A 12,379-nucleotide genomic window follows, 5' to 3' on the forward strand; every position below is an offset into this window, starting at 1 on the left:
AGACCCTTGTAGTGCACTTTATCAAAAGTACACTCTTACAGTGCATTTCGAGGGTCTCAAAAACTTACCCTTAAGGGCGGCACATGCCGTGGGTCGCACCATATGAGTGCCCCCCCCCCTGGGGGATTGACTTGCGAAATTTTCAACACCACAAATAATTTTTAAGTGCTCTTTTTAACTTCTAGAATGCAGAGTTTTAGATTAAAGCTCAAATTTGTTTTGATTTTTTCTCTTTATTATGAAACTTAAGGGCTCTGACTTTAGTGAATTTTTGATATTTGCACGTATGAAATATAAATTTCTGCTTTTGGCATGTTAATTATACATATTCTGTTACGGAAAATTTGAGAATACGTGAAACTCTGCGTCGTTTGGTATAAAATTTAAGCCACAGAAGTCTCTGAAAGTCAAGCTTTCGATGAAATTTCAAGAGGACACGTTTTCATTTTCTGAAAAAGGCATTGAACGTATTAAGGTATTATAAGTTGACAAAATAAAAGCAAGAAGTTAGGACTGTTACAGTTAATATCCAAGTTTAAAAGCGGTCAAAAAGGACGAAATTTCAAATGACCTTTTACACTTTTTCCTATTTTAAATCCAATTTTTATTCAAATCTGATTTTAAAATTCATCGAAATCACTAGAAAAAAGGGAACACCGTAAAAAATCAGCAAAAATGTTAAAAGAATAAAAAATAAATTTTATTCTATAATAGATGCTATAAAATTTCCAAATGATACGTACGTACATAATAAAGTTGACAAAATTTTCATTGTCAAAATAAAAGAAAGGTACTATCAAAGTTAAAATAATATGTGTAGTTTTACGATTTTAAGTAACCGTTATAAGTCTATTTTACAAAGAATAATAATGATAAATGTTAATTTTGAGACATCGTAGTATCAAAAAAATATTTTGAAAAAGATACTGTTTTTGGGATCCATCCGCAATGATTTACCTCGAAGATAAATAACTTTTTACTGAAAAGCTGGGGATATTCTAAAAATTTTGAATTTCATTATCCTCAAAAGAGTGGAATAAGTAATTACTCTAAGGGAGGCTAGTTTTACGCGGGAATTAATTTTCGATGTCTAACGCGAAACTAGTTCCACGAAATGCTATTTTTACAAAAGATTCCTCAAAAACCCTTAAAGTAGGAATATAAAAGAATTTCGGCAAAAAGTGGGTGTCAGCCGCGAAAATTAGTTCCCCAAATGTGCTAATTTAGTACCCTCGCACTGCGAAAATAAAATCCCGCAAAAATTATTTCCGTTGAGGTAATCCAATCTTCATTTTCATTGACAATGAAGCAATGAGAAGATTTCATCGACTGTTCAACTCCTTCCGCAAAATAACAAATCCTTTTTAAATCAAGTCTAATCTTTTAACTAACATTTGGATAGCTAAATGAGGGTCTTTAGAATTAACAGCGCTAGTACGTCGATGCCATGCCGTCTTGCAGTATTGTTGCTCTTTTTCTTGTTGCATTGTTTGACGGCGTTTTGTATCCATCTTTTGTTTGCGTTCCGACAACTTGTAAAAACTGGAAAATTTTCCAATAACTTTTGGTCTGCCCAGTAAATGCTATTAAATGAAAAAGAAATTGAAAACAATTTCAGTCGAAGAGTAAGTGCAAAACTACAGAGAATATGAATTAAAGCCTGTCTCAAAATAATATACAGCGGAGGATACATAAAAGGCTGTAACTGATAGAATTCGAATTAGATAGCAGTTTTGTACTCGTTGAAAAGGTAATCAGGAGTGGGATATTATGAAACAGAAATAAATTTCAAAAAAAATAAAAATAAAAAAGTTTGGAAATGAAAATGAAAAATGAAGGAGAAAAAAAATCAATTTGTAGAATTGTGCTTTTATCACCACTTTCACAAAAGTAGTTCTTTGATCTTATCTTAGTAGAAGACCGCTGTAAAAATAGATTCGCCTTTTAGGGATTTTTTTGGTGATGCATTGAGGGACACTGGGAGCCTCTTACCGTTCTTATATCATTATCATGAACCAGTACAGTGACCAGATTACAAGCCATGGGGAAAATAAAAGTCTTTTTATCACGAAAATTGGTCATTTGATCAATAAGATACTCCATCGATTTGTTTTCCTCGTACACTGATCGATAAGTGAATTGACACTAGAAAATAAATATTAAAAAGCATTTCAACTTCCAAATTCTCATTTAAAAATATTTGGAATAATTGTTGACTACAAGTTATTTTTATAAGAACAAACTAAATAAAAGCATAAAGCTTAGATGGCCAAAATATTAAGAACAAGTTAAGAACATATTAAGGCTTTGTGGACTCCAAAACACCCGATTTCTAAGGAAAAAATATCAAAAAGTTAAGAACATCCCATCGGCTACAAAAATTTTGGACGTTCTTATAAAAACCGTATACTGAGAATGGACATTTTTTGTTTTTTAAATACAAGCAGAAAAAAGGTTTGGAGTTTTTCAGTCAGACTTTTCATGATAAAATTATCATAGCCTTTTAGCATGTTTCAGGTCAAATTTTAAATATCGAAGGAAAACTTTTAAAAATACAGTAAGTTAGAACCTTGAAAATTGAAATCATAAAAGCAATTAATGGACGCAAATTTACAAAACGGGCACAGCACGACAACGAACAAAGTGGGGGAGGGGGATTAAGCCTACACGAGGGGCGCATGCAGCCAGGTTAAAAAATAATAACGACTAGATCAAAATTTAAGCTTGGTGGTACAAGAAAGCCCCGACTTCTCCTGGTCCTAAACCACCCCTAAAAGCCTTGTATGTATAGGTTCAGAAAATAAATAAAATATGCATGTGAATGCAAACATGTTTCAAATCTAACAGAAAAAAATAATTTTCTTTGAATTGGATGACAATTGCAAACATTAAAAGAAAATTTGGTCGTTCCATTTTATATCCATACAAGGGGGTGGACGAACATTTCCAGAGGGTATATAATCCGAGAAAAATTTCTAGAGGGTGTTTTTATATTTTTTCAAGGGGGTAATAAATTATTCTACAATTTCCAGGGGTAAATTACTGATTTTAGTTCGTCCACCCTCACTTTAAGGTACGAAAAGACTTTTTCTAAGGGTATTTTTGCAAATTTTGCCATTTTCCAGAATTTTTTGACTTGAAAAGGTTCTTCCACCCCCATGTATGGTTTTTTAATGGAACTCAGTACATTGTATTCGACTTTCCAAGCATGAACGGCTTACCTTGGCGAGATTTAAGAGAATGCTGAAAGCCACCTGTTTGATAGAGATCCACGGAAGACTTCGATTACCGTAGTTGATAATACGGAAAATGACCGGAAGAGCGTTATCTTCAACCAAACGTTGACAACAGCGGAATGATAGTGAAGTAGAAACATCTGAAATGAAAAAAAATAATTGAAAATTTAGTCAAAGTAACAGCAACTTAAGTGGATTAATTGCGGCGTGGATTTAAAATTTAGCGATTGGCAAAAATGCGATTTTGGGCGGGGATTCTATTTGGCGATTGATCAATTATGTAAAATTGGCAGAGATTTAATTTGGCGAATTGGGAATTTGGCGAATTAATCATTCACATAATATTTTTTTTTCTTCGGAAATTCGCCAAATTCGCCAAATTTAATCCCCGCCAAAATTAATCCACTTAAGGTAAAACTTTTTGATAATATTCAAATAACCAGTTGCAACATTTTCTGGTAAATTCAATAACAGCTACAAACAGCTAAACTGTGACCCTACATGTGATACGCATGTGGTCATAAGAAGCTTAATACACTCTTTTTACTTTATAAGGACAGTTTTATAAGAACGATGAGGCCCAAACTTGTCAAAAGATAACAACAATTTAAGAACAATGCTGAGCCTGGAATTACTCAATTTCAAGTTATTTAGGGATAAAGTAGTAAAAATTGGGTATAAAGCCTACAAAAAAAGTTTACAAAAGACATTGAAAAAAATATATGGACGCCAGCAGGTATTCCATCCCCTTGCTAGCAATGTAACACTATTCTTAGAAAGTCTTCTCTAGTTTTATTTAATTATCATCATCATCTAAAACATTTATCGGATTTGTCGTAACATTTTTAGTTTGAAAATTGTGAATGTCTCGTTTGAACTTATTAGAAAGTCTAGTGGTTGGTAGCGCTCCACTTGTTTGCAGGATATGTGAATTAGCAACTCACATTAGTAAAAAATTTGGTTAAAGAAGTTCACGCGTATTGATATAAATTTGTGTGTTTTTTGTTTGAAGTCCTCATTTCCTTCTTCTTTTCCTTTCGTACGGCCACTCGGATACGGCACGCCGAACCGGGCTCTGGGCCAACTTTTCAAACTTTTCGATTATGCGTCTTTCTTTCTAAATCTTTTCTTTTCTAGATTGTGATTGCAACACTTTCTAACCTTTCGTTAGATGACGGGTGACTCTAGAGTAGCAGGGCAGCTTACTCATGGCCACACCTGATGCCAGACTTTGGTCTTCATCTATCCGCTTTCCATTTATTTCTCAACTTTCTTTGAATTCACTTACCGGTTTTCTCTCCGCTAAATTTGTAGATTTATATTGATTGTTTGTCTATTGTAAGATTGTTTTTTTGTGGGTTGTTACTTTTTGGTTCTTTGTTTTTATTTTGTTATTGTTGTTGGTTTTAAGGTTTGTCGCTGTTTTGTTTTGTTGGTTTTCAACTTTTGTCCTTGTTGCGTTAAGTTGGTGAAAATGATTTCTCGCTCTGTTTGAATGTTTTTGATTTTTAGTTTGACACGCGTTTTCTGAATTTTAATTAGCTTTTTCAGATAAAACACCTTAATTTCACCCTATAAATAAGAACAGATTGAGGCTCAAAGTGCCAGAAAATAAGAACAGCTTCGAGCCTCATCAAAAATCTAAATGAAATCTAATCTAATCAGAAAATCTACTCATAAAAAGAAAAGAGTGTATATTTTGTAAAAAAAAAGGCGACAGAAAAAACCTACCCAATTGTTGTAGAGCTTCGTATACGGTCGAAAGATTCTTAACTTTTAATAGGTAATCCAAAGCTGAGCGCGTTCGATTGCACAATTTCATTGGTTCGGTTGCATTGTTGTTGGCGTTTTCGATTCGTTCACGCACTTCCTTCAAGCGGGCGTCTTTGATTTTTCGGCGGACCACATAACCTTTCCAAAGTGACTAAGAATGAGAAAAACAAAGAAAATGAAGTTCAACCGCAAATTTAACTCATCATCATTTTATTTCCATTTACAATGAAAAATAGAAAACACTTTTGCCAGTTTTCAGAACCGTCATCTGGCTTTTCTCCCAAAATCTAGCGAAAAAAAATTTTCCCCTCAACAATGAAAATTAAATAGTACGGTTGATCAGTTTTCAGATAGTTATCGGGGAAAATAAAAAAAATAATTCGCCCAAAAAATTTAGCCTTTTGATGATTTGACCCAAAAAACCTTTTTGATGGCCGCTTGTGTTTATAGAAATTGCTTGTTTATTGAAAGAATAACAGACGAGAACATATTGAGTCAAATGAGATATGCGAGGAACTAAGATTAAAAATAGATTCATAAGAGCCTAACGCTCAAGCCTGGGACTGGATCAAGTACAATCTATCTGAAATTAAATTAAGAATAATCTAAGACTTATTAAAGGCCGGTCTCCACTTACGCGCACTGCGATCGCACTTTTTGGTTCCAATCCTTTTTGCTTGGAGAAAAAAGATTACGTAATAAAAATGTAGCGCGCACTCGAAAAAAAAGTTGAACACATTTCAACTTTTTTCAACCGTTACGTCAGATCGCGCCAATGGAGGTGCCTCATTTTTCTTTTGACCAATAGCGTGGAAGCTTTGCTTTGGTCGAAGCGCACACAAGTGGAGACCGTCCAGCTGGCACACAGCGTTGTTTCAACGTTCACCTAACGTTATAAGGACGTTATGAACATTAGATAAACGTTGAAACAACGTTGTGTGCCAGCTGGGCGACCTTAAAGGACAATCAGTCCAAAGACAAAGATTCCAGTAATAAGGATTGTAGTCAGTTAATGATGAGTAAATGTTGATTTTTTATTAAGCTCTCAAAAAATAAGGAAAATAAGAATATTTATATATCGATTAGATAGATCTTTCAGTCTCTACATCTCGATAGTGTATTCATTCATCCGAGTCTACAGTGTTACGTCTAAAGATTAAGAAGAGCCAGTGAGAAGTTTGTGCAGCAACGTAACGTCTAGCAAGTGGATGTATGACAACAAATGCTATTGCGTTGATTGAACCAAGAATGGTCGGCAATAATCGCATAATATTGACCATAATCTCCGGCCGTAGTCGAATCCAGCTTAACCGGCTTAAGATGATAAGATAACATAAAGTTCCCCCAGTAAAAGCGACGAAAAGGTAAAAATAAATCTTTGTGACATTTAAGATATTTTGAGTGGTATCAGAGATGACTTCGTTATCGAATTTTCGTAAACGGCGTAATAAGAAAATAGAGAGCGTGTAAAAGATAACAGTTGTTATTACAAGTATAATATTAAAGGGTAAAACGTATCTGCTTGCGTATCCAATGTAGTATTGTGTATTCAGGTACGTTGTGACGGTTGGTAAAATGATGATCAAAGCCAAATACCAGTAGAGCGTGATGCGGAAGCGAAGCGGAGTGAATTTGGCGTCATACTCATCCAAATATTTGAGTCGTAAGAAGCGGTCGAGGCCGGTCAAAGCGAAAAGATAATTTGTGGCGTAAAAAGAAATAAGCGTGAAAAAGTAGCTCCAACGCAAACCCGTACAACTCAATTGTTCCGCATGAATGAAAAGTGGGATTCGAATCAAAGCTATGACGCTGCTATACAAGTCAACACAAGACAAATACATCAACAGCTTCATAGATTGGTTCTGCGATTGTCGTGTTGTCTTAATAATGAAAATGACAAAAGCATTAGCAGGTAGTCCGAAACATCCAAAGAAACCATACAAGGCGATAAAAATGTGCAATGCTTTATCCCCAATGAACAATCCCGATCTCTCTTGCTGACAAAATTGGCTCTCATTGAAAAATGATGAATTGAAAGTATTATTGGTTGAAATGTTCAATAACATTGTTGTGGATTGATTGCTAGAATGATCGAGTCCAAAACCCAACGCTGCCTTCGAATGGTTTCCCAGCATGATTTGATAGCTCAGTTGGTGGAGAACTTGGAGTAGCAAAGCCGACTTCGTCCTTAGTTTAGTAAATCGACACTAGATCGAGGTTAATATACTATCCCGTGTTGGCACCGTACAGTGTTTGTTGATTAAGAGAGGTATGAACGGAAAAGACCACACATCTTTTCCTTTTATTTTTTCTAATACAATATAAATAAATCATATAACTTTTTAGGAGACCCCTTTTCTCTAACGTATACGAACAATGGAAGAATACAATTGAAGAATAGGTGCTAAAACAAAAATGGTTGCTGAAAAGAAAAAACATTTTGTTTTGTTTTTAGATATAAGAGTGATATCGTTTGCTTACTCATCAATTTTAATTAAAATGCTTTTCACATTGAATTGACACGGATATGGAGCAAGATTGGTCAGAAAGAGAAGAAGAACATTTTTTTTGCTTACATCAGCATAATATAACAATAGCAAGACACCGTCCTGATATGAAATATGTGTCTGATATGAAACTTATGTAAAATAAAACCTTTAAGAGTTATTGTTTAAATTATTGATGCGAGCTTTCGAAAAAGATTCTAATCCATATTTTGTAATAAAAAACCAAACCAGTTTCATAAAGGCTGTTTCAGATAGAAAAGCGCCATAATCTCGCGCTTCATCAAGTGTGAATAGAAAAGTTAATCTAGACTACTCTTTAAAGATAAAAACATCGAAATAACCTTTTAAAGTAAAGATACTAGACGAGGGAAGGGAGGTCGCAACCTCGTTCCCTGTGTATTATCAGCTTTTTTATGCTTACTGATAGCGCTAGATAATTCTCTGACGTCTATCAAGAAACCTAAATAAAGCCTGGAATACACGGGAACGAGGTTGAGGAGGTGGTTCTTAAGTTAAGGAACTACTGAGAGTCGGTTGGTCAGAATTTGCTAGTGAAAAACAACTTTGTACTTTGTACTAAGCTGGGTGGTCAAATTAATTACCTTATCGGGGAAAAAAATGTCGGGGGAAAGTGATGAAAATTTTGAGGGGGTGATAAAATTTTCCCCCGACGAATTTTTTCCCCGATATTTTATCACCCGACCAAAACTTTTTCCCGATTTTTTTATCCCCGACCAAAACTTTTAACCAATTTTTGAAACCCTAACCAAATTTAAAATCAATTTCTTACACCTTTATTAACCGAAATTGCTTTAAACGTCGAATTACAAGATCTTTTTCCGAGCTAGTGAAGGAAACCATTTCATTTGGACAATTTAGTTGAGTGAAAGTGAATAAATTGTAAATTTAGTCGGGGACAAGTGACGAATTTGAAATTTTGGTCGGGGGAAAGTGACGAAAATGCCTCTAGGTGACGAAAAGAAACCCCGACTAAATAAAACTCCGACATTTTTTTCCCCGATCTAATATTTCGATGGCAAGATTAGCGCCCACCCACAAGAGTTCTAAAGGAGCGGCCCAATTTCATATCGGAAAGGAATTGTAGCCGGTATTTGATGTCCCGCATCCCCAGCCTGGTCCAACTGCACATAAGCGTAAGCCTGAAAATATTTCAGCTGGGTCCGCTAATCCCCAAAAACGAGGACCGGGGCTCAGGCCTTCCACTGAAAAATTCGTGACGTGGTTTGGTGAAATCCCGTAATCCAAACCTTCCAGATATTAAAAAATTTTCTCTTAAATTAAGACCTTTACTCTTGGGTTCCAAATGAACGCCCCCCCCCCCCCGATTGTTAATTTTTCGAAACTTTTCCAACCCCCGGACCTTAATAGGACTCCCCCGTTTATTTATTTTAAAGAATATTTTCAGCTGTCAAAGAGAAGGCCCCTAATATTGCTCTAAATAGCCTGATTTTATCCTATATTTACCTTAATTTTGGGTTTTCAGAAGTACAATTTCCAACTTCCCCCGGCAATTAGGTCCCCCCTTTTATCAAAATCTCGAAAATTTTCCAACCCCCCCCCCACGTTTGTTTGGAACCTGAAAGTAGCGTGTTGGAAGAGTACATATCAAAGGCATTTGGTCCGAAGTTCATCTCCAAAAACAAGAAAGTACACATTTTTAACAAGTTAAGAAACCGGCTTCAGTTCTCTCAACACTTTCTCCGTCGAACGTCTGGGAAGAACGTTCCATAAGACGTTACTGCACAAGAAAAAGCGCTAACGTTTAGTATGAATTGTAAAAAGTACAAAAAGTTACATCGACATAATATCATAAATTTTTAGTTTAAACAATATTTCGATCTCCCTATCTGAGGTCTCCGTCACGTTTCAGCGTTCAGTTGAAATTGTTGCCTTGACGTCTGATAAAATCGATGCAAGGAGTTCAACCTGACATGCGAGAACATTGCTTTCTAGGCCATACCATCGTCTATATGTAAACATGTTCACTTTGTGGCGCTATTTATCCAAAAATGCTTTTAAAAAGCTTTTTCGAGCGTCTTACATTTCAAAAGATTTTGAGGGGAACCAGCTTAATAACACTGACAATACTTTCTACATAATATGAACAATTTTCATAAGAACACAACAAAGTTTAGTCCAAAAAAATCTCAGCTTGAGATTTCAGATATTATTAGAGAAACACCGATTACAAATTTTATAAAAACACTTGGTTGTATTTTTAATAAGATCATCTTAAAAACATTTAAGCATAAATAGATATATGAGTAAAAGAAGTGAAAAAGAGCAGCTAAGACTTATATTAAATGTACTGGTTCTTTAAGAAAGTGTATAATGACACTGCAGAATGTTTTGAGATTGATTTTCTAAATTAAAATTCCTATTTTAAGACTTTCTGAATTGAAAATTCAATTTAAAAGTATAAGATCCTTGGTAATACACGTATTTTTTAAACTATATATATGAGAACATAATAACCAAAATGTTACTCAAAAACACCATCATATTTCTTAGGAAAAACGTTAAAATACCCACAAAATGGTCAAAATAAGAACAAGTTAAGAACATTTTTAGGCTTGAAACTGAAAAAGTTAAGAACATCCGAAGGCTTCAAAAATTTTGGATGTTCTTATAAAAAACCGTGTACTAGTGGATTTTTTTTACAAAGAAATTGTAATAAGGCTTACACGTTTTTTTCTTTTTATAAGAAGAATGGTGTAAATCCATTTCATCATAGACATCCTTAACTTTTTTGGGAAAACCATCCTAAAATATTCTTACAGCATTCTTAGGTTAGAATCCTAATTCAGACTAGATTTAACATTTAGTACATACGTCTCAAGCACAAAATGGCATTTTTGTGAAAGGGGTGAGCCTTATACTTAGGAGTAATTGACAATTTATAGTGGAAAATACTCTAAAAATGGCATTCTTAGCTTGAGTAGCAAAATTCTATCATGATGGTGATATTCTTAGCACTATTCTTAATTTTTTTGGCCATTTTCATCATGGACATTTTTATAAAGTGTATTCTTATAAAAAAGGCGTGTATGACAGTGTAAGATTAGTCTAGCAAGCTAGACGACTAATTCAGAAATAGTAGAAATAAAGCAAAAAGGTAATGGCCGTAATGGAGGTAACAATCTTATACAAACTAAACCCCGTAACAATAATCGTAATATCATATAACGCCTATACTACTGTATTACATGAAGAAAGCAATACAGAATTGTTGACGAAGGCCCCACAGCAAAACTAGCGAAATCAATCCAAAGAAAAAATATACGACAAAATCAATGGTAAAGATCACTGATGGAAATAGTTCAAAACAAATGCTCGAATATTACCACTATCCAAGCCTATTGTAAAAACTGCCACTTAGTACACATCCATCAACCCAATGCCACACACCTAAATAACCATTTCCATACACATTATAAAAGACAAATCCAATTAAACGAAAAATCCGATGACAATATTGCAAGGGTACATAATAAGTAGCTCAGTTTCAACCCTTGTTGCTGGACTGACTTAATATGTACCAAGAAACACAGGTCCACCGAAGTGGTCATCAGCAGCAATGTTCTTCCCTTGCATACAATACCAATAAGGTAAATCATAATCAAAATCGACAAGTCCAAAGTAAAAAAAAGAAAAAAATATACATATCATGAAAAATTCAGTAGGCTATCACAAAATAATTTTGAGTCGCATTATAAACGACTCCAGTCTAGTATAAGATCCAAACGAATCAGGATTTTCTGAGAAAGCTTCTCATCACCACTAATAGCGTGGGGAACGGGGTACTTAGGCGAGATAGATACCAAGTACACACAAACGTAAAATCTCTGTAAAGTTCACAAAAATCAAGTCTCATCAAGAAAGGGTTCCAAAAAAGATATTGGGTAAGAATTTAACAAAATATAGGAAAAAAATCTCAAAGGGACTCAAAAGGGTCTTTTCTTCTATAAAGATCGATTTTCGATTTTTTTGGTTTAGAAAAACACTCATTCGCCGACTTATTACCCCCGGAAAGTTTTTTGTTGTAGCCAGTTCTACTAAATGAATGTACCACGATATTTATAAATTGGTATCGACTCTTATAAAAGATTACACCAATAAAGTAAAAACAATTCTCTTACCTGGAATTTGACGACAGCATTGACTCTCCTTTGTTCTTCTCTTGCCCTCATTTCAGTGACCAAACATCTATACCAACGTTGGATCCTTAAAACACCCAAGCAGGAGCGTGCAGCTTGAACAAAACCTTTGATAATAACTTTTCTCGCCTCCAACAAAACCTACAAATAGAATTTAAGAATATTACAGTGCTAATAATTGGCTCACTTAAACTCTTTGTTCTTAGATTTTCCAAAATTACAGATAAAAAAAAACAAAATAGTCTATTTCGAAAAAATAAAATTTGAAGTAAAGAAGACTTAAATTTTAAACATTTGGCGAAGGCAAAAGTTTTCCCATGGATGGCTACAAAAAATTGACTAAACCTTTCAATCAAAAAAGTGAACCGGATTATCCGGTAATCCAGTTCACGTGATCAAGGACCGACATTTCCACGTGAGCCAGGGTTACAAAGACAAGTATAGCACAGTAGACAAATGACAAAATAAAATTCGTAGTTTACAACCATTCGGTTGCAAAAAGATTTGTCTGCTTTAACCCTTCGAGCATCTTCCTATTTTTTTGATAGGGGAAGCACCAAATTTTTACCAGTAGTAGATACGGACCAGAATGTAAAATTAACCAAAATCTACCTGCGGTCTTGTAGAGGTCTGCGATTCAGACTAAAAGAACCCTGTAAGTTACTAATTATTCAAATGGCTTTTA

The 12,379-nt window shown here is 34.6% G+C and overlaps 1 protein-coding gene across 1 annotated transcript in view; it reads right to left on the reverse strand.

The window, feature by feature from the left end:
* Positions 1-678: 678 nt before the first annotated feature.
* Positions 679-12,379, reverse strand: part of LOC136814625 (abnormal spindle-like microcephaly-associated protein homolog) — a 37,159-nt gene continuing 25,458 nt past the window's right edge. The window contains exons 20-24 of the mRNA XM_067071091.1: positions 11,677-11,835; positions 4,968-5,160; positions 3,222-3,376; positions 1,993-2,145; positions 679-1,583 (exon numbers count right to left, since the gene is read on the reverse strand). Of these exons, the coding sequence (XP_066927192.1) occupies positions 1,365-1,583; positions 1,993-2,145; positions 3,222-3,376; positions 4,968-5,160; positions 11,677-11,835 (879 nt within the window). The 3' untranslated portion in view covers positions 679-1,364. The remainder of the gene's footprint in view (positions 1,584-1,992; positions 2,146-3,221; positions 3,377-4,967; positions 5,161-11,676; positions 11,836-12,379) is intronic.

The sequence above is a fragment of the Clytia hemisphaerica genome, unplaced genomic scaffold (assembly GCF_902728285.1).
Source record: "Clytia hemisphaerica strain Z4C2 unplaced genomic scaffold, Clytia hemisphaerica genome assembly, whole genome shotgun sequence".
Classification (NCBI taxonomy): Eukaryota; Metazoa; Cnidaria; class Hydrozoa; order Leptothecata; family Clytiidae; genus Clytia; species Clytia hemisphaerica.